The sequence below is a fragment of the Oncorhynchus nerka genome, linkage group LG27, assembly GCF_034236695.1.
Source record: "Oncorhynchus nerka isolate Pitt River linkage group LG27, Oner_Uvic_2.0, whole genome shotgun sequence".
Lineage (NCBI taxonomy): Eukaryota > Metazoa > Chordata > Actinopteri > Salmoniformes > Salmonidae > Oncorhynchus > Oncorhynchus nerka.
Window position 1 is genome coordinate 56,019,829 of NC_088422.1, and position 23,363 is coordinate 56,043,191.

General features: G+C 45.6%; 1 protein-coding gene across 1 annotated transcript in view; it reads left to right on the plus strand.

The window, feature by feature from the left end:
- Nucleotides 1-23,363, plus strand: part of LOC115112510 (protein kinase C-binding protein NELL1-like) — a 420,040-nt gene that overhangs the window by 14,020 nt on the left and 382,657 nt on the right. Inside the window, exon 3 of the mRNA XM_065011794.1 lies at nucleotides 8,263-8,413. Coding sequence (XP_064867866.1) covers nucleotides 8,263-8,413 — 151 coding nt within the window. The remainder of the gene's footprint in view (nucleotides 1-8,262; nucleotides 8,414-23,363) is intronic.

Genomic DNA, 23,363 nt, shown 5'->3' on the forward strand with positions numbered 1-23,363 from the left:
TGGCTGAATTGCTCCCCGTAGCCACGCCAGTGAGGCGAGGTCGAATAGCCCGCACTGGGCTGTGCTGGCGAACCGGGGACACCATGCGTAGGGCTGGTGCCATGTACCCCGGCCAGAGGAGACGCACTGGAGACCAGATGCGCTGAGCCGGCTCCATGGCACCTGGCTCGATGCCCAACCTAGCCCGGCCGATACGAGGCGCTGCGCTGTAATGCACCGGGCTATGCCTGTGCACCGGGGACACCGTGCGCCTCACGGCATAACACGGTGCCTGCCCGGCCCCTCTCTCTCCACAGTAAGCACGGGGAGTTGGCGCAGGTCTCCTACCGGACTTCGCCACACTCCCCGTGTGCACCCCCAATACATTTTTGGGGCTGCTTCTCGGGCTTCCAGCCACGCTGCCGTGCTGCCTCCTCATACCGCTGCCTCTCAGCTTTCGCTGTCTCCAGCTCTGCCTTGGGGCGGCGATATTCCCCAGCCTGTGCCCAGGGTCCCTTGCCGTCCAGAATCTCCTCCCATGACCAGGAGTCCTGAGATCGCTGCTGCTGCCCGTTACCATGCTGCTTGGTCCTTTGGTGGTGGGTGTTTCTGTAACGATATTCGTCTTCCTCTGACGAGGAGTATGAAGGATCGGACCAATATGCAGTGTGGTACGTGTCCATGTTGATAATTTATTAACATTGAACATCAAAAACAAAATAACAAGGAGAATGAACGAAAACAAAACAGTTCTGTCTGGTGAACACACAGAGACAGAAAACAAACACCCACGAAACACAAGTGGGAAAAGGCTACCTAAGAATGATTCTCAATCAGAGACAACTAACGACACCTGCCTCTGATTGAGAACCATACCAGGCCATATGCAAACACAACATAGAAAACGGAACATAGACAACCCACCCGACTCACGACCTGACCATACTAAAAACAAAGATATAATAAAAGAACTGAGGTCAGAACGTGACAAGGCCAAATGCATCTTTGTTTTGAACAATGATTTAAATTTGATTTTTTTTGTGGCAATTTCAACAACATTGACCCCTCCATGCGCAACAAGTAACAGTGGAAGTCAAGGTTGGAGTGGCAGAGGTTTTGACCCAAATCAAATCAAAGTTTGTCACGTGCGCCGAATACAACAGTGAGATGCTTACTTAATGGCTCTAACCAATAGTGCAAAAAATGTATTAGGTGAACAAATGGTAGGTAAAGAAATAAAACAACAGTAAAAAGACATGCTATATACAGTAGCAAGGCTATAAAACTAGCGAGGCTACATAGACACTGGTTAATCAGGCTGATTGAGGTCATTTGTACATGTAGATATGGTTAAAGTGACTATGCATATTTGATGAACAGAGAGTAGCAGTAGGGTAAAAATAGGGGTTGGGGGGGGGAACACAATGCAAATAGTCCGGGTAGCCATTTGATTACCTGTTCATGAGTCTTATGGCTTGGGGGTAAAACTGTTGAGAAGCCTTTGTCCGAGACTTGGTAGTCCGGTACTGCTTGCTATGCGATAGTAAAAAGAACAATCTATGATTGGGGTGGCTGGGGTCTTTGACAATTTTTAGGGCCTTCCTCTGACACCGCGTAGTGTAGATGTCCTGGATGGCAGGCAACTTAGCCCCAGTGATGTGCTGGGCCGTACGCACTACCCTCTGTAGTGCCTTGCGGTCAGAGGCCAAGTAATTGCCGTACCAGGCAGTGATGCAACCAGTTGCTCTTGATGTTGCAGTTTACAGTTGCTCTTGATGTTGCAACTGTAAAATCTTTTGAGGATCTTAGGACCCATGTCAAATCTTTTTAGTGTCCTGAGGGAGAATAGGCTTTGTCGTGCCCTCTTCACAACTGTCTTGGCGTGTTTGGACCATTCTAGTTTGTTGTTGATGTGGACACTAAGGAACTTGAAGCTCTCAACCTACTCCACTACAGCCCCGTCGATGAGAATGGGGTGGTGCTCGGTCCTCCTTTTCCTGTAGTCCACAATCATCTCCTTAGTCTTGGTTACGTTGAGGGATATATCGGTTGTTATTCTGGCATCATAGAGATTGCATCATCTGTGGATCTGTTTGGGCGGTATGCAAATTAGTGTGGGTCTAGAGTTTCTGTGATAATGGTGTTGATGTGAGCCATAACCAACTTTTCAAAGTACTTCATGGCTACGGACGTGAGTGCTACTGGTGTGTTGTCATTTAGACATGTTACCTTTCTGTTCTTGGGCACAGGAACTATGGTCGCCTGCTTGAAACATGTTGGTATTACAGACTCAATCAGGGACATGTTGAAAATGTCAGTGAAGACACCTGCCAGTTGGTCAGCACATGCCCGGAGCACACGTCCTGGTAATCTGTCTGGCCCCACAGCCTTGTGAATGTTGACCTATTTAAAAGTCTTAATAATGTTGTCTACGGAGAGCGTGATCACACAGTCGTCCGGAACAGCTGATGCTCTCATGCATTCCTCAGTGTTGCTTGCCTCGAAGCGAGCATAGAAGCGATTTAGCTCGTCTGGTAGGCTCGTGTCACTAGGCACCTCGTGGCTGTGCTTCCCTTTGTAGTCTGTAATAGTTTGCACGCCCTGCCACATAAGACGAGTGTCGGAGCCAGTGTAGTGAGATTCATTCTTAGCCCTATATTGACGCTTTGCCCATTTGATGGTTCTTCGCAGGGCATAGCAGGATTTCTTGTAAGCTTACGGGTTAGAGTCCCGCCCCTTGAAAGCCTTTAGCTCAGTGTGGATGTTGCCTGTAATCCATGGCTTCTGGTTGTGGTATGTACGTACAGTCACTGTGGGGACGACGTCCTCAATGCACTTATTGATAAAGCCAGTGAAAGATGTGGTCTACTGCTCAACGCCATCGGAAGAATCCCGGAACATATTCCAGTCTGTGCGTGCAAAACAGTCCTGTAGTTTAGCATCTGCTTCATCTGACCATTTTTTTTATAGACCGAGTCACTGGTGCTTCCTGCCTTAATTTTTGCTTGTAAGCAGAAATCAGGAGGATAGAGTTGTGGTCGGACTTATCAAACGGAGGGCAAGGGAGAGCTTTGTGCGCATCTCTGTGTGTGAAGTACAGGGGATCTCAAATTATTTTCCCTCTGGTTGCACATTTAACATGTCGATGGAAATTTATGTTGAAAATAAGTTAAGTTGGGCGCCCGTACAACTGCTGCCATTTCTTCCGGCGCCATTTTAAGACAAAGGGCAGGATGTAGATAATGGGGCCCAACATAGCTCTTTACACTCGTACCCGTATGTATACAGGTTGAAAATGGCAGATTTGGACACTGATAAATGCCCAAACTGGACTGCAGTGGCTGTACAGTTACATGCTAAATATGAGATCAGAGCTTAGGGTCTCCGCTTCACAGCTCTTTATGGGTTTTGACTGACAGACATTCTGAATTTGAACACTGTGGACAACAAGACCGGTGCCCCTATCCATCCAGCTAATTGGGCAACCTTTGCAAATGTTTTGTTGTCTGACTGAGGTAAATGCTGTCAATTACAAGAACAATGTATTTTGAAAGATGAGACGTTGAGGATTATATTAAGTACCGCTTTGATGACATGCAAGTAAGCCAAACACCCTTGAGTCTAAATGTGGTCTTCATGGTATCATAAAACTCAAGTAGTGAGCAGTGTCAACATCTATCATCACTATGTTTGATGTATAGTTGCAAGATGAAGTGATGTTATACTCTGGGTTGTCCTGAACAGAATTAGCCTAGGTTTGTTGTATTGTGAGTACAATTTGCTGCGGACCACACATCTGAATGCACTCATGACTCACCAAAATTCTGATCTGCTTCTGTGAATTGCCTTGTCAAAAACCTAACATTGTAAGATCACATTTTATATTTACCTAGACATGTTGGCAATAGAACAAGCTTTCAAATTATTCCTACCTGACCCAGATTGTGATTTCCAATGGACCATTTTGGGATTGCGTAAACAACAACAGTAATTGTGTAAAGGCGGGGAAGCAGGGCTGTGTTCTAAACAAAACAACTACAATAGTGCTTGCTCTAGGCCCTCAATGGCACAGCTCGAAGAGCTCAAGAAATCACCTTATAATTGAAGACTCTTCTTTGAGTCATAAAAGTGTATTGAAAGGTGTGTGGCTACTTGGAAACACCAACTAGGCCTCTCACTCAAACCCTTGAATATTTTTGCTGTCTTATGTTGCACATTGAACATTTTCCTTAGATATTCTTATCACGTTACTAAGTGTATCCAGTGTATTTTCAGATTGCATTATCATCAAATGCTGCAAAAAGAACACAAGATGTAAAATGCACATAAGATCAGTTTGGATTCAGTCTTGTGCCAGGTGAACTTTTGTGTCCTCATCTTTAGTCTAATAATTTTCACAATCCAAACTGCTCCCTTTTAATTGGTACCATGGTTATGCATATGCTTTTCATATCTCTTCTGTAAGAAACATTTCAATTTAGCCCAATCCATATAGGCCAATTCCCACAAGTGTAATAGGTTAAGGGAGATGGGATTACAGTATATTTGGGATTACAGTGTATTCAATCTGACACCGTCTCACTCTCCATTCCTCTCAGAGTTGGATTCCTTGTTTAGTTTACTTGTCTCACAGACATTCATTGACTAAAGGACCAGGGGCCGTATGTATAAAGCTGGCTTAGAATCCGTTTCCCCTGTCCATTTAATCGTATTCATTGTGATCTTAAAGGCTAAACTGATCCTAAATCAGCACTCCTCTGAGACGCTTGATACATATGGCCTCAGATTAGTGATACATTATTATCTGCTATGAAGTGAATCTGGCCAGCTGGATTGGTATGTGTTGGTGGTGACTCAGACAGTGGCCTAAAAAGAAGGGACTCCATCAGTCTTAGCCAGTTTCTCACTACATTGGCAGGATTCCTTCTCTTCTCCTTGACTCATCCTTCCATCAGGGCACCATAGCAGTAGACACTATGTAGAGGGACACACTGGCCATATCCAAAATCTGTCTTGCCTACCACTTACTAAAACTACATAGACCTATTATGTAGTAATCGTACTACATATCATTTAGAAAGTAGCCTACTGTTTAGTAAAAACGAATGCTGTAGACAACAAATATCAACACCCGTCATGAGAATGGATAATCATATGCACAATTGTGTTGATTCACATCATTCATTCATTTAGGTACAGCGAGTCTCCTTATCTGATTATCAGATGATTATCAGCTGTTGTCAAACACAAGTGACTCAGAAAATATGATTTTCTTCCTAAAAAGTGTGTAGTGAATTCTACTAGATAAAAAGTTGAACATCCTGGCATTTAAAGCATACTCGATTTTCACATAGTTTAATACTATTTTTGCATACATTATTATATTCCTACTATTTAGAACACACATATTGGTATTCGGACACGGCCCCTATCTGTCTGAAATTACACCCTATTCCCTATATATAGTGCACTAATTTGACCAATGAGGAGGCTATTTAGTTCAACTGGGCAAAATAAAAATGCATTAAAAAGAGTGCACTATAGAGAATAAGGTGTAATTTGATATTTGAACAAAGCGAACCACCACATTTAACCATGGCAAGGTGACTGGAAAAATGTTTGAATACAAACAGAGTACTTATTCCCTCCATAAGGCAATCAAACAGGCAAAACGTCAGTACAGAGACAAAGTGGAGTCGCAATTCAACGGCTCAAACTCGAGACATATGTGTCAGGGTCTACAGACAATCATGGATTACAAAGGGAAAACCAGCCACGTCGTGAACACCGAAGTCTTGCTCCCAGACAAGCTAAACACCTTCTTTGCCCGCTTTGAAGAAAACATAGTGCCACCGACGTGGCCCGCTCCCAAGAACGGTGGGCTCTCGTTCTCCGTGGCCGACGTGAGTAAGACATTTAAATGTGTTAACCCTTGATGGCCCAGACGGCATCCCTACCCGCGTCCTCAGAGCATGCGCAGACCAGCTGGCTGGTGTGTTTACGGACATATTCAACCTCTCCCTATCCCAGTCTGCTGTCCCCACATACTTCAAGATGTCCACCATTGTTCCTCTACCCAAGAAAGCAAAGGTAACTGACCTAAATGAAGTTATTTGAGAGGCTAGAGGGAGGAGGTGAGGGCCCTGGCGGAGTGGTGCGAGGAAAATAACCTCTCTGACAACGTCAACAAAACTAAGGAGCTGATGGAGGACTTTAGGAAACAGTAGAGAGAGCATGCCCTTATCCACATCGACGGGACACTAGTGGAGAAGGTGAAAAGCTTCAAGTTCCTCTGCGTCTCTTCAACCTCAGGAGGCTGAAGAAATTTGGCTTGGCCCCTAAGACCCTCACAAATGTTTACAGGTTCACAATTGAGAGCATCCTGTCAGGATATATCACCGCTTGGTCTGTCAACTGCAGTGCTTGCAACCGCAGGGCTCTCCAGAGGATGGTGCGGTCTGACCAACGCATCACCCTGCCTGCCCTCCAGAACACCTACAGCACCCGATGTCACAGGAATGGCAAAAAGATAATCAAGGACATCAACCACCCAAGCCACGGCCTGTTCACCCCGCTACCATCCAGAATGCGAGGTCAGTACAGGTGCATCAAAGGTGGGACCGAGAGACTGAAAAACAACTTCTATCTCAAGGCCATCAGACTGTTAAATAGCCATCACTAGCCGGCTACCACCCGGTTATTCAACCCTGCACCTTAGAGGATGCTGCCCTATGTACATGGACTCACTGGTCACTTTAATAATGGATAATAATTGATTTGATTCGTAGTATACTATAGTAAATACTACAGCATACTACAGTCTGCAAAAACACTACAGTAAATGTAACTGTAGTATTTTTTAATGTGGGTCAGTCATACAGTGTCTGTGCCTGGTCCTGTGCCAGTTATAACGTGGAGGCTGAGTGGAGAGGGCACGGCGGATGTGGATCACATCGGCAGGACTATGGCACCAACTGAGAGAGGTTTACAAGCCACTATCTGAACTTGTCCAATTATACTGAACAAAAATATAAAACGCTAAATGCTACAATTTCAAATATTTTACTGAGTTACAGTTGATATAAGGAAATCAGTAAGTTTAAGTAAATTCATTAGACCCTTGTCTATGGATTTCACATGACTGGGATTACAGATATGCATCTGTTGGTAACAGATACCTTAAAAAAAGGTACGGGCGTGGATCAGAATATCATTCAATATCTGGTGTGACCAGCATTTACCCCATGCAGCACGACACATCTCCTTCGCATAGATTTGATCAGGCTGATGATTGTGGCCTGTGGAATGTTGTCTCCTCTTCATTGGCTGTGCGAAGTTGCTGGATATTGACGGGAACTGGAACACGATGTTGTACACGTCAATCCAGAGCATCCCAAATATGCTCAATGAGTGACATGTCTGGTGAGTTTGCAGGCCGTGGAAGAACTGGGACATTTTCAGCTTCCAGGAATTGTGTATGGATACTTATAATACTTATTATTATTATCATGCTGAAAAATGAAGTGATGGTGGCAGATGAGTGGCTTTTTAATGTCCCCATCACAAGTTGCACCTGTGTAATGATCATGCTGTTTAATCAGCTTCTTCATATGCCACATCTGTCAGGTGGATGGATTATCTTGGCAAAGGAGAAATGCTCACTAACAGGGATGTAAACAAATTTGTGCAAAACATTTAAGAGAAATAAGCTTTGTGTGCGTATGGAACATTTCTGGGATCTTTTATTTTAGCCCATGAAACATGTGACCAACACTTTACAAACTCAAACTCATTTTGCAAGTACACCAGCAAAATCTCCATCTATGAGGCACATGAGAAACGCAAAACAGGTCATGGACGTGTTCATTAGGGCACATAGTAACAAAATGCTTCAAAGCGTAGTGCAATGGAACACCAAATCGAGTGTTTCTACACTGAACAAAACTATAAACGCAACGAATAATGCATACGATGCTATGCCTTTCTTTGTCATTAGAGAAGGTATTCATTGAAAAAGAGATATTGGTGAACAGTACTGTTTTGGTGAAAGTCAGCAGTGTTTCAGGCCGTGCCTCAGACAATGTGTGTCCCAAATGGCCCTATGCGCCCTGGTCAAACGTAGTGCACAACATTGGGAACAGGTTGCCATTTGGGACGCAGTCCCTTTGTCTTCTTTTTCCCTGCTAGCTGATGCCTGAACCTTAACAGGCAGACAGGATGTCGACTGTGAAAGCGGCAAACATGCCGTTCCCTGATTGCTGTTATTTCTCTTTCATCCCCCAGATGTGGGGAGAGCAGTCCACGCGCCCGCCCACATCACAGAGAAGGTGGTGGAGCTCTTCAGGAGTAAAAGTGAATTTACCTTCCTGGCTTCCATCCAGCAGAAGACCTCCACGTCAGGAGTCATCTTCTCCATCCATGAATCTGAACACAGGTAATGCATATTTAATCATTTTATTACTGCCTTTTCAGCAGCTACTTTCTCTATCTGCCACCACTATCGTCAACTGACTTTCCCAGCTGTGACTCTGAATTGCCCCTGTTGGAATTGAACCCACAGATTACTTCTTGTTGCATTCATTGAGCATTTGCAAGACGAATTTGATCAGCCCGTTGAATATATCAATGTCAGATTACTCTGCTTTTGTGAGTGATGGAAGGAAAGGAGTTGGAGATGTGTAACTTTCTGACTGCATGCTTTTCTGCTTGCATGAATTGGAAAGAAAAAATGAGTTGCTCTCTATTGAACTGGTGACTGACAGAAGGAAAATCATACTTGAAGGAGGAACATACAATGTAGTCGTTGATAATCCAGCATTTGTACAAAGTGCACACTGACACGTTGCTTTAACGTTAATTCCCCCTCCAGCCATTTCAAATAACTTCAGTCACAAATGTATATTATCTCTGTATTTTGTGTGTATGTGTGTCTGTTTGTGAGTTGTGCCCTTATTACAGTCAACACACATATACAGTAAGCTCCAAAAGTATTGGGACAATGACAAATGTGTTGTTATTTTTGGCTCTGTACTCCAGAACTGTGGATTTGAAATGATACAATGAATGAGAAAGTTACAGAGGCATAAAAATAATACCCCCCAAAAATGCTAACCTCCCCTCATATTGTAATGGTGAGAGGTTAGCATGTCTTGGGGGTATGATATTTGATTCATTCAGGATTATCCATAATCATGGTAGCAAGTGTTTAGAAACATACATTCTTATTTACAATAAAAGTGTCTCGGCCACCCGGGTGGTGCAGTGGTCTAAGGCTGTGCCACCAGAGACTCTGGGTTCAAGCCCAGGCTCTGCCACAGCCGGCCGCAACCGGGAGGCTCATGGGGCAACGCATAATAGGCACAGCGGGTTAGGGAGGGTTTGGCCGGCAGGGCCGGCAGGGATATCCTTGTCTCATCGTGCACTAGCGACTCCTGTGGCGGGCTGGGCGCAGTGCATGCTGACCAGGTCGCTAGGTGTACGGTGTTTCCTCTGACACATTGGTGCGGCTGGCTTCCAGGTTGGATGTGCGTTGTGTCAAGAAGCAGTGCGGCTTGGTTGGGTTGTGTTTCGGGGGACGCATGCCTCTCGACCTTCTCCTCTCCTGAGTCCGTACGGGAGTTGCAGCGATGAGACAAGACAGTAACTACTACCAATTGGATACCACGAAAAAGGGGTAAATTTTTTTTTTTTTTAAGTGTCTCCAAAATGACACAATACATTATTTACCATTCATTTCTATTGGACACAAAATTAAAGCTGACAGTCTGCACTTTAACCTCAAAGTCGTTATATCTTTAAAATCCAAAGTGCTGGAGTACAGAGCCAAAACAATAACAAAAATTGGAGCTCACTGTATTTTATCTTGAGAAGAATATATTGGAATGTAACACAGTAACATAAAGGATATTTTTCACAAACTATTGCTGAGTGTGCATGTGTGAAACACCCTTTGGCAGCAATTACAACTGTCTGTCTTTTTGGGTAAGTCTCTAAGAGCTTTGCACACCTGGATTGTGCAATATGTGCCCTTTATTATTTTCAAAATTCTTCAAGCTCTGCAAAGTTGTTGTTCATTGCTATACAGACATTTTTAAGTCTTGCCATATATTTTATAGCAGATTTAAATCAGAACTGTAACTCAGACAATCAACAACACTCACTGTCTTCTTAGTAAATAACTCAGTGTAGATTTGTTTTTATGTTTTAGGTTATTGTCCTGCTGAAAGGTGAATTTCTCTCCCAATGTCTTGTCGAAAGGCTTTCCCCTAGGATTTCTCCATTCCATTTAGTTTTATACTAAAAAATGCTAGGTTACGGGCCTCCCGAGTGGTGCAGTGATCTAAGGCACTGCATCGCACTGCTAGCTGTATCACTAGAGATTCTGGGTTCGAGTTCCGGCTCTGTTGCAGCCAGGCATGACTGGGTAAACCATGGGGTGGTGCACAATTGGCCCAGCGTCATCCGGGCTAGGGGAGGGTTTGGCCAGCAGGGATGTCCTTGTCCCATCGCACACTAGTGACTCCTGTGGCAGGCTAGGTGCAGCGCACGCTGACACGGTCGCCAGGTGTAAGGTGTTTCCTCTGACACATTGGTGCGGCTTGCTTCCGTGTTAAGTGGTAGTTGTGTCAAGAAGCAGTGCGGCTTGGCTGGGTTGTGTTTCGGAGGATGCACGGCTCTCAACCTTCGCCTCTCCCGAGTCCGTATGGGACAAATACTGGTGGACAAGGAGGCCGACAAGCAAAGGGTGGAGAGGACCCTCTCCTCAGGGAACTCAAGGGTGGCATGGCAAGGGATTAAATCCATGGCTAGTACCCCCCACATAGGCAGGGGAATAACCAGTGCTGACCTTGGGAGACATGAGGGCCAGAACATGGCTAATGAGCTAAATGTTTTCTTCTCAAGATTTGAATCTGACAACTTTGTGTCAGAGGTAAAACAAATGGAAGCATCATTGCAAATGTTTGAGAGGGTTGTTGTTAAACCTCTTACAGCTTCCCCCTACTTTGTGCAATTTCCGCCTGAAGACATACCCAAATCTAACAGCCTGTAGCTCAGGCACAGAACCAAGGATATGCATATTCTTGGTACTATTTGAAAGACAACACTCTGAAGTTTGTGTACATGTGAATTGAATGTAGGAGAATATAACACAATAGATCTGGTTTAGATAAAACAAATAAAAAAAACACAAGTTTTATTTTTGTAAAAAACAAACATTTAGATAGGATGATGTGGACAATTTCAGTGGAAAATATAAGAGGGCAACAGTACTTGTGCAAACTTTCAGAATGCTAACTTCCAAAATGAGTGTGCTACATGACATTTATCATGAAGTCACCCAGGTATCCCACACAAGTAGCCCAAATGTACCCAAGTGGCCAAATTGGCGAAGGTATACATTTTGAAACAAATTACTATATACAAAATACCAAAATGGTATTCTAACACCCCCCCCCCAAAAAGGGAAAAAGTGAGATTTTTTTTTTTTTGATTAAAATGATATGAAGAAAAAAAACATATATATATACATTTACAAAATAACATGGGTAACTATTTAAACACTTTCAATATTTGGAAGATCCTCAGTCCTCTATCAAATCAAATCTATTTATATAGCCCCAGCCTAAAACCCCAAACAGCAAGCAATGCAGGTGTAGAAGCACGGTGGCTAGGAAAAACTCCCTAGAAATACAAAAACCTAGGAAGAAACCTAGAGAGGAACCAGGTTATGAGGGGTGGCCAGTCCTCTTCTGGCTGTGCCGGGTGGAGATCACAGTGGTTGTAGAGGGTGCTACAGGACAGCACCTCAAGAGTAAAAATGAACCGTTTAGGGTTCCATAGCCGCAGGCAGAACAGTTGAAACTGGAACAGCGGCAAGGCCAGGTGGACTGGGGACAGCAAGGAGTAATCATGCCAGGTAGTCCTGACGCATGGTCCTAGGGCTCAGGTCCTCCTCCGAGAGAAAGAGAGAATTAGAGAGAGCATACTTAAATTCACACAGGACACCGGATAAGACTCCCATTTGGAGTCAGTGTCACTGTGAAAGAAAATGTTCAGTTAGAATAGTTTCACATATGAGCCCTGTATCAACAGGTTTAATAAACAGATATATATAGAGAGTACAGGGAACATAAGGTTGAATATATTATTATGACCTGCTAAATCTACTGTCTCTTTTAAATTATGACATTTCAACTAGATCTACTGTCTCTATTATATTATGACAGACCAGCTAGATCTACTGTCTATATTATATTACAACAGACCAGCTGTATCTACTGTCTCCATTTCAATTTGGCCATTGATGTGGTCCTGCCCTCTCCTCAACAGCCTCAAATAGGCTATTTCGTGTGGGTTGTGGTGGGGCGGCAGAAACACGCATCTCACATTTCATGACATTATATGTTTATATATTGCTTCTAAAATTACAATTAAAATCACAAATAATATTTTATATTATTAATTTCAAACAAGGGCATTAGCATGATAAGAACTTACCAGTCCAAAACGATGTCCACTCCCGTTCAAAAGATATTCATCCACAATCGCTAAAGGAGTTGTCCTACAAAAATCTCTGTCTCACCTTCCCAATCAATTTATTCAAAAATTGTGTGTACATCTGTATATCTAGACTTAGATTTAGCTTTCCCTGACTTAGTCGCCACAATGATTAATATATAAACAGCTGAATCATTTACATCATTACATTTAAGTCATTTAGCAGACGCTCTTATCCAGAGCGACTTACAAATTGGTGCATTCACCTTATGACATCCAGTGGAACAGCCACTTTACAATAGTGCATCTAAATCTTTTAAGGGGGGTGAGAAGGATTACTTTATCCTATCCTAGGTATTCCTTAAAGAGGTGGGGTTTCAGGTGTCTCCGGAAGGTGGTGATTGACTCCGCTGTCCTGGCGTCGTGAGGGAGTTTGTTCCACCATTGGGGGGCCAGAGCAGCGAACAGATTTGACTGGGCTGAGCGGGAACTGTACTTCCTCAGTGGTAGGGAGGCGAGCAGGCCAGAGGTGGATGAACGCAGTGCCCTTGTTTGGGTGTAGGGCCTGATCAGAGCCTGGAGGTACTGAGGTGCCGTTCCCCTCACAGCTCCGTAGGCAAGCACCATGGTCTTGTAGCGGATGCGAGCTTCAACTGGAAGCCAGTGGAGAGAGCGGAGGAGCGGGGTGACGTGAGAGAACTTGGGAAGGTTGAACACCAGACGGGCTGCGGCGTTCTGGATGAGTTGTAGGGGTTTAATGGCACAGGCAGGGAGCCCAGCCAACAGCGAGTTGCAGTAATCCAGACGGGAGATGACAAGTGCCTGGATTAGGACCTGCGCCGCTTCCTGTGTGAGGCAGGGTCGTACTCTGCGGATGTTGTAGAGCATGAACCTACAGGAACGGGCCACCGCCTTGATGTTATTTGAGAACGACAGGGTGTTGTCCAGGATCACGCCAAGGTTCTTAGCGCTCTGGGAGGAGGACACAATGGAGTTGTCAACCGTGATGGCGAGATCATGGAACGGGCAGTCCTTCCCGGGAGGAAGAGCAGCTCCGTCTTGCCGAGGTTCAGCTTGAGGTGGTGATCCGTCATCCACACTGATATGTCTGCCAGACATGCAGAGATGCGATTCGCCACCTGGTCATCAGAAGGGGGAAAGGAGAAGATTAATTGTGTGTCGTCTGCATAGCAATGATAGGAGAGACCATGTGAGGTTATGACAGAGCCAAGTGACTTGGTGTATAGCGAGAATAGGAGAGGGCCTAGAACAGAGCCCTGGGGGACACCAGTGGTGAGAGCACGTGGTGAGGAGACAGATTCTCGCCACGCCACCTGGTAGGAGCGACCTGTCAGGTAGGACGCAATCCAAGCGTGGGCCGCGCCGGAGATGCCCAACTCGGAGAGGGTGGAGAGGAGGATCTGATGGTTCACAGTATCGAAGGCAGCCGATAGGTCTAGAAGGATGAGAGCAGAGGAGAGAGAGTTAGCTTTAGCAGTGCGGAGCGCCTCCGTGATACAGAGAAGAGCAGTCTCAGTTGAATGACTAGTCTTGAAACCTGACTGATTTGGATCAAGAAGGTCATTCTGAGAGAGATAGCGGGAGAGCTGGCCAAGGACGGCACGTTCAAGAGTTTTGGAGAGAAAAGAAAGAAGGGATACTGGTCTGTAGTTGTTGACATCGGAGGGATCGAGTGAAGGTTTTTTCAGAAGGGGTGCATCTCTCGCTCTCTTGAAGACGGAAAGGACGTAGCCAGCGGTCAGGGATGAGTTGATGATCAAGGTGAGGTAAGGGAGAAGGTCTCCGGAAATGGTCTGGAGAAGAGAGGAGGGGATAGGGTCAAGCGGGCAGGTTGTTGGGCGGCCGGCCATCACAAGACGCGAGATTTCATCTGGAGAGAGAGGGGAGAAAGAGGTCAGAGCACAGGGTAGGGCAGTGTGAGCAGAACCAGCGGTGTCGTTTGACTTAGCAAACGAGGATCGGATGTCGTCGACCTTCTTTTCAAAATGGTTGACGAAGTCATCTGCAGAGAGGGAGGAGGGGGAGGGGGAGGAGGATTCAGGAGGGAGGAGAAGGTAGCAAAGAGCTTCCTAGGGTTAGAGGCAGATGCTTGGAATTTAGAGTGGTAGAAAGTGGCTTTAGCAGCAGAGACAGAAGAGGAAAATGTAGAGAGGAGGGAGTGAAAGGATGCCAGGTCCGCAGGGAGGCGAGTTTTCCTCCATTTCCGCTCGGCTGCCCGGAGCCCTGTTCTGTGAGCTCGCAATGAGTCGTCGAGCCACGGAGCGGGAGGGGAGGACCGAGCCGGCCTGGAGGATAGGGGACATAGAGAGTCAAAGGATGCAGAAAGGGAGGAGAGGAGGGTTGAGGAGGCAGAATCAGGAGATAGGTTGGAGAAGGTTTGAGCAGAGGGAAGAGATGATAGGATGGAAGAGGAGAGAGTAGCGGGGGAGAGAGAGCAAAGGTTGGGACGGCGCGATACCATCCGAGTACATTTACATTTACATTTAAGTCATTTAGCAGACGCTCTTATCCAGAGCGACTTACAAATTGGTGCGTTCACCTTAAGACATCCAGTGGAACAGCCACTTTACAATAGTGCATCTAAATCTTTTAAGGGGGGGGTGGGGGTGAGAAGGATTACTTTATCCTATCCTAGGTATTCCTGAAAGAGGTGGGGTTTCAGGTGTCTCCGAAAGGTGGTGATTGACTCCGCTGTCCTGGCGTCGTGAGGGAGTTTGGAGTAGGGGCAGTGTGGGAAGTGTTGGATGAGAGCGAGAGGGAAAAGGATACAAGGTAGTGGTCGGAGACTTGGAGGGGAGTTGCAATGAGGTTAGTGGAAGAACAGCATCTAGTAAAGATGAGGTCGAGCGTATTGCCTGCCTTGTGAGTAGGGGGAAGGTGAGAGGGTGAGGTCAAAAGAGGAGAGGAGTGGAAAGAAGGAGGCAGAGAGGAATGAGTCAAAGGTAGACGTGGGGAGGTTAAAGTCGCCCAGAACTGTGAGAGGTGAGCCGTCCTCAGGAAAGGAGCTTATCAAGGCATCAAGCTCATTGATGAACTCTCCGAGGGAACCTGGAGGGCGATAAATGATAAGGATGTTAAGCTTGAAAGGGCTGGTAACTGTGACAGCATGGAATTCAAAGGAGGCGATAGACAGATGGGTAAGGGGAGAAAGAGAGAATGACCACTTGGGAGAGATGAGGATCCCGGTGCCACCACCCCGCTGACCAGAAGCTCTCGGGGTGTGCGAGAACACGTGGGTGGACGAAGAGAGAGCAGTAGGAGTAGCAGTGTTATCTGTGGTGATCCATGTTTCCGTCAGTGCCAAGAAGTCGAGGGACTGGAGGGAGGCATAGGCTGAGATGAACTCTGCCTTGTTGGCCGCAGATCGGCAGTTCCAGAGGCTACCGGAGACCTGGAACTCCACGTGGGTCGTGCGCGCTGGGACCACCAGATTAGGGTGGCCGCGGCCACGCGGTGTGGAGCGTTTGTATGGTCTGTGCAGAGAGGAGAGAACAGGGATAGACAGACACATAGTTGACAGGCTACATGAGCATTGGAATTGCAAACAGACGAAGATCGTCAAAGGTAAACGATTTATTTTAATGCAGTTTGTGATTATGTTACGCCTGTGCTGGTTAAAATTGTTGGTTTTTATGGGGTTCTATGCTCAGATAATCGCATCGTATTCTTTCGCAGTAAATCCTTTTTTAAATCTGACAACTCAGTTGGATTAGCAATATTCTATACATGTGAAACACTTGTATTTCCATGAATGTTTAATATGACTATTTGTGTAGCGATCACCGTATGTTGTGGAATTTCAGCCCGTTAGCGGGTTCCGTGCGCAGAGAGGTTAAAAAGGCTGATGTTTTGAAGTTATTCAGGGATGTAACGCACACAAAAGCCCAGGCTCAGACAAAATAAGTGGACATGTGTTAAAGCTGTAAGAACCGACACTGGAGATGAGAAGCAGGTACGGAGAGTTGAACAATTAATTTAGCACAGACATGGAACAGGACAGGAACAGGGTCAGCACCGGGTAACAATGACATACGAATGTTAATGCAGAAGCTGAGGACAGAGTGTTGGAACAGACAGATAAAGGAGAGGTAATAAAACGGGTGATTGAGTCCAGGTGAGTGTATTGATTCGCTGATGCATGTGACGAGGGAAGCAGGTGTGCGTAATGATGGTGGCAGGAGTGCGCAATGCAGGGCAGCCTGGTGCCATCGACCGCCAGGGAGGGAGAGCGGGAGCAGGTGTGCCAGTATCCCCCCCTCTAGGGGCGCCACACGGCTTCCCACCTTGACGGGCCTGATGGGCCGGCCAAGGCATGGGCGCCAGATCAGCCGGCTGGAGCGCAGAAGCCAGACGAACCGTCAGAGGCGTAGTAGTCTGGCAAACGGGCAGAGGCGTAGGAGCCTGACGATCCGGTTGAGGTGTGCCAGCCTGATGATCCCACTGGAACGTGGGAGTCTGGTGAGCTGGCTGAGGTGTAGACGCCTGGCGAGCCGGCTTTGGTGTAAAACCCTGGTCATCAGGCTGAGGCCTGACGTGGGATGAGCGCTTCCCAAAGCCAAACGGGGTATGAAAACCTCTCGAGCCAGCGTGGAAGCTCGACGAGCTGGCTTAGGCACCCATGGTTTCATCAGCCCAGCAGAGGAGTTGATGATGTCATTCATCATTTTTGATGATGTCACTCTCCTCAACATGGTACTTCCTGAGCCATCGGTCACAGCGGGTCAAAGTAGGTCCCCACATGTCAGAGATACACACCACCAACACAGGCTCTCCTCAGGGATGTGTTTTGTCCCCACTCCTGTACATCTTGCACTCTAATAGTTGTACTAGTTCCCATCCAGACACCTCGTTAAGTTCGCTGATGACACTGCCTTGATCAGCCTGTTGTATGATGACAAGGAAAACCATGGCCCGGTCCTAAATGACTTTGTAGAGTGGTGTGATGATTCACACTTGGTCCTCAATATCAACAAGACCAAAGAGATGTGCATAGACTTCAGGACGCGTACAGCACCTACCTCTGCAACATCTATCAGAGGACAGAACATAGAGATTGTAGGGGAATACAAATATCTGGGTGTCCTCTTGGACAATAAGCTTCAGTGGAGTAAATGTACAAACCTGATCTACAAAAAGAGTCAACAGCGATTGTACTTTCTCGAAAAGTTGTGATCTTTTAATGTTGACTATACTGACTCGGTTTTACAAATCTTTCATTGAGAGTATTTTAACTTTTTTGTTGTTGGTTTGTCAATGCCAATGTCAGCCAGGGAAATATGCTGAGAAGGATTATCACTACAGCAAGCAAGGTACTTGGAGTCAAACAGACAGGCTTGGATGAGATCTTTAAGGTCAGGGCCCTCCGCAAGGCTCACAAGCCACCCCCTGTATCCTGACTTTGAACTACTCCCCTCTGGGCACAGGTATCGGAAAAACAGAACTAGACAATAATTTGTGCCAGGTGTGATAAGTTAAGTACATGTGCTCTTGGATAGCACAACATTTTTGCTCCAGGGACTGAGACGTTTCTCACCATTGAACTGCCCAATACAACGGCCGGAGAAGGGGATGGAGAAGTCCGCCCAATTCCAACCCTCACACATTTCATGGAACCTTTCACAGGCCCACGGGAAGCAGGATAGCGTACGCCCGCAGCTCCCGGTAGTAGGTCCAGACATGCCACAGCAGGTAGAGCCCCGTCAGATCCAGAGTGGGGGAAAGGAGACAAACTCGACGACGAGGCCGCTGTTGGAGTCAGCGCAGATGGAGTCAGCGCAGATGGAGTCAGCACAGCTGTCACAGATACAGGCAGATCCAGCAATGAAGGCAGAGGTAGATCAGGCACCAGGGCGGCGAAGCTATTCTTCATCTTGATCTGCTCCAGACCTCTTGCAGACACTCTAATCCATTTAGCAGCATGTGACACGGGACCAGCACTATTGGAACAAAACCTCTTGATGTTCTCCATCTACTCCACCACAAGATGGAGGAGAAGAAGCAGATGTAGACGACTTCCTTGGTAGGAAAGTTCCTTGGCACAGGCCATTCGGATAGGGACAGACGACAAGCTTGAGCAGCGTCCAGTCACAGGAGTTGAGAACGAGACAGTTCCAATTTTCAGTTTTCACAATAAGTTCAGGCAGAATTGAAATTGGCTTGCTGAGGATAGCCACTTCATTCATGTGCATAGTAGGAGGGTGCGCGCCTCAGTGCACATAGAAATAGGCTACGTGGCCTGTGCTCCATGCTTTGGAGTCAGAACATTGAATAAGAGAGATTTTTTTTAATGTATGCATGAGTTGAAATATCATTAATAATCATTAAGTCTGAGTAAGAAGAATGTAGCAATAAATATAGAAATGGCCTTTTACATTGTAGAACCAGTTTATTGGTTTCCAATTGGGTAATTGTATGGTCCAGGGGGCCAAGTGCTTATAAAATGCAGACCTACCTGTTTGAGCTCCTGCTAGACAGATTCAATGTGGTTTCTCAAGGGGAGGCTGTACAGTCTTGCCCTCGACCTGTAATGTCTGCTTCTAACTCACACTCTCAAACACGTAGATCCCCTGAATGGATCTCAAGTTCCAACCCACTTTCCAGCTCACACTCTCAAACACATACTGTAGATCCCCTGAACACAGCTCACTCTCCAGATCCCAATCACCTGAATTCTGATCACCTGTTCACACACCTGTATGTCATTATCACACCTATTTAGTTCAGTTCTTTGCACCCCATCATTGTGAGGTATTGTTTGTTTTGTGACACACTTCTATTCAGAGCGCTGGCTTTCCCGCAATTGAATCCGCCTGTGTATGATAGTTTTTGCCTGCCTCACTAATGACACCTTCTGCCTATTCCCTGCCTGTACTTTAGCCTATCGGATTTCCTGCTATCAACCTATTGCCTGATCTCCCAGACGACATTACTAGCCTTTACCCTGCCTGTACTGTTGCCTTTTTGAACCTCCATGTATGAACATCTGCCTGCCCCTGGACCCAGCTACCTGCTTCCTCCTGTGGTCCTTTACAATAAACACCTGATGTGCCCTGCGCTTCAAACCAGCTCTCCGTCTCCCATCATTTTATATACACTACAAGTGTCCATTCATGGGACAGGTTAAGCCTGATACAAAGGCTATATGTTTTGGGCTATTGCCTGTGAATATTTGGTAAATCTACTAGTATATTTTCAATGATATGGAGCTTTCATCATTGGATCACAAAGACCTGTATAGAAATCTACACGGAGTACATCAACCTTCCTTGCCTTATGATTTACAGTTGCCTTACAACTGCTGCAAGGTTCATATGTTACAATGATATTGAACAGAAATATAAATGCAAGATGCAACCATTTCAATTATTTGACTGAGTTACAGTTTATAAACTCAGCAAAAAAAGAAACGTTCTCTAACTGTCAACTGCATTTATTTTCAGCAAACTTAACATGTGTAAATATTTGTATGAACATAAGATGCCAGTTCTTGCTGTGAGATGTTACCCCACTCTTCTACCAAGGCACCTGCAAGTTCCCGGACATTTCTGGGGAGAACGACCCTAGCCCTCACCCTCCGATCCAACAGGTCCCAGACATGCTCAATGGAATTTTAGATCTGGGCTCTTCACTGGCCATGGCAGAACACTGTCATTCCTGTCTGGCAGGAAATTACGCACAGAACGAACAGTATGGCTGGTGGCATTGTCATGCTGGAGGGTCATGTCAAGATGAGCCTGCAGGTTGGGTACCACATGAGGGAGAAGGATGTCTTCCCTGTATCCCACAGAGTTGAGATTGCCTGCAATGACAACAAGCTCAGTCTGATGATGCTGTGACACACCGCCCCAGACCATGACAGACCCTCCACCTCCAAATCGATCCCGCTCCAGAGTACAGACTTCGGTGTAACGCTTATTCCTTCAACGATAAACGCAAATCCGACCATCACCCCTGGTGAGACAAAATCGCGACTCATCAGTAAAAGAGCACTTTTTGCCAGTCCTGTTTGGTCCAGTGACGGTGGGTTTGTGCCCATAAGCGACGTTGTTGCCGGCGATGTCTGGTGAGGACCTGCCTTACAACAGGCCTACAAGCCCTCAGTCCAGCCTCTCTCAGCCTATTTCGGACAGTCTGAGCACGGATGAAGGGATTGTGCAATCCTGGTATAACTCGGGCAGTTGTTGTTGCCATTCTTTACCTGTGATGTTCGGATGTACCGATCCTGTGCAGGTGTTGTTTCACGTGGTCTGCCACTGCTAGGACAATCGCCTGTCAGTCCTGTCTCCATTTAGCGCTGTCTTAGGTGTCTCACAGTACCGACATTGCAATTTATTGCCCTGGCCACATCTGCAGTCCTCATGCCTCTTTGCAGCATTCCTAATGCATGTTCACGCAGATGAGCAGGGACCTTGGGCATCTTCCTTTTGGTGTTTTTCAGAGTCAGTAGAAAGGCCTCTTTTAGTGTCCTAAGTTTTCATAACTGTGATGCAGTGCCTTAGACCACTGTGCAACTTGGGAGACCCTCCGCACGTGGAATCAATCATTCTGTTCTTGACGCCAAATTGTTGTGGAAAAATTCTCATACACGGACACTCAGTCAATCTCAAATGAATCATATTTTATTAACAGCGCGCTGGAGAAGTTCCAACCAACTCAATGCACCATAGTACACATGTCAATCAGGAGCTCTCCTCGGGCAGTCCCAACAGTTGTCTTTTATACGGCTATACACAGACAAGTTATATTTGCATGATTTAGCATAATTAATTAATCAATACCGTTTTGTTTCATTCATGTGACTGACCAATACTGTTTCATAACGTGACAGACCAACACCTCACGAGGCTTCTCCTCTCTAAACTGAGATATATTTTGTTTGTTCTTAAAACAACATTTGGGTGTACTGCCAAATTGCATCTACTGATAGGTGTGATTTTTACAGTCAGCTACTTGCATGAACACAGAAATTGGTTTATAGAACAGTATATAAATAGCACAAACATTAAAATTCCCATTACACAGCTTTGCACACTCTCAGCATTTTCCTAACCTGCTTCATAAGTTAGTCACCTGGAATGTATTACAATTAACAGGTGTGCCTTGTTAAAAGTTAATGCGTTTGAGACAATCAGTTGTGTTGTGACAACGTAGGGGTGATATGCATAAAATAAAATAACCTTATTTAGTAAAAGACCAAGTCCATATTATGGCAAGAAGAGAAAAGAAAGTCCATCATTACATTATTAAGACATGAAGGTCAGTCAATACGGACAATTTCAAGAACTTTGAAAGTTTCTTCAAGTGCAGTTGCTAAAACCATCAAGTGCTATGATGAAACTGGCTCTCATGAGGACTGCCACAGGAAAGGAACACCACAGTTACCTCTGCTGCAGAGGATACATTAGAGTTAACTGCACCTCAGATTGTTGTCCAAATAAATGCTACAGAGCTCAAGTAACAGACACATCTGCAAAGAAACCACTACTAAAGGACACCAATAATAAGAAGAGACTTGCTTGGGCCAAGAAACACTAGCAATGGACATTTGACCAGTGGAAATCTATCCTTTGGTCTGATGAGTCCAAATTTGAGATTTTTGGTTCTAATCGCCATGTCTTTGTGAGACGCAGAGTAGGTGAACGGATGATCTCTGCATGTGTGGTTCCCACCGTGAAGCATTGAGGAGGAGGTGTGATGGTGTGGGGATGCTTTTCCGGTGACACTGTCTGTAATTTATTTCGAATTCAAGGCCACTTAACTAGCTTGGATACCACAGCATTCTGCAGCAATACGCCATCCCATCTAGTTTGGGCGTAGTGGGACTATCATTGTTTTTCAACAGGACAATGACCCAAAACATACCTCCAGGCTGGGTAAGGGCTATTTGACCAAGAAGGAGAGTGATGGAGTGCTGCATCAGATGAACTGGCCTCTTATAAGCTTTCGGGTTAGAGTCCCGCTCCTTTGAAAGCGGCAGCAGATGTTGCATGTAATCCATGGCTTCTGTTTGGGGTATATATATATATATATATATATATATATATATATACAGTGCCTTGCGAAAGTATTCGGCCCCCTTGAACTTTGCGACCTTTTGCCACATTTCAGGCTTCAAACATAAAGATATAAAACTGTATTTTTTTGTGAAGAATCAACAACAAGTGGGACACAATCATGAAGTGGAACGACATTTATTGGATATTTCAAACTTTTTTAACAAATCAAAAACTGAAAAATTGGGCGTGCAAAATTATTCAGCCCCCTTAAGTTAATACTTTGTAGCGCCATCTTTTGCTGCGATTACAGCTGTAAGTCGCTTGGGGTATGTCTCTATCAGTTTTTCACATCGAGAGCCTGAATTTTTTTCCCATTCCTCCTTGCAAAACAGCTCGAGCTCAGTGAGGTTGGATGGAGAGCATTTGTGAACAGCAGTTTTCAGTTCTTTCCACAGATTCTCGATTGGATTCAGGTCTGGACTTTGACTTGGCCATTCTAACACCTGGATATGTTTATTTTTGAACCATTCCATTGTAGATTTTGCTTTATGTTTTGGATCATTGTCTTGTTGGAAGACAAATCTCCGTCCCAGTCTCAGGTCTTTTGCAGACTCCATCAGGTTTTCTTCCAGAATGGTCCTGTATTTGGCTCCATCCATCTTCCCATCAATTTGAACCATCTTCCCTGTCCCTGCTGAAGAAACGCAGGCCCAAACCATGATGCTGCCACCACCATGTTTGACAGTGGGGATGGTGTGTTCAGGGTGATGAGCTGTGTTGCTTTTACGCCAAACATAACGTTTTGCATTGTTGCCAAAAATATCAATTTTGGTTTCATCTGACCAGAGCACCTTCTTCCACATGTTTGGT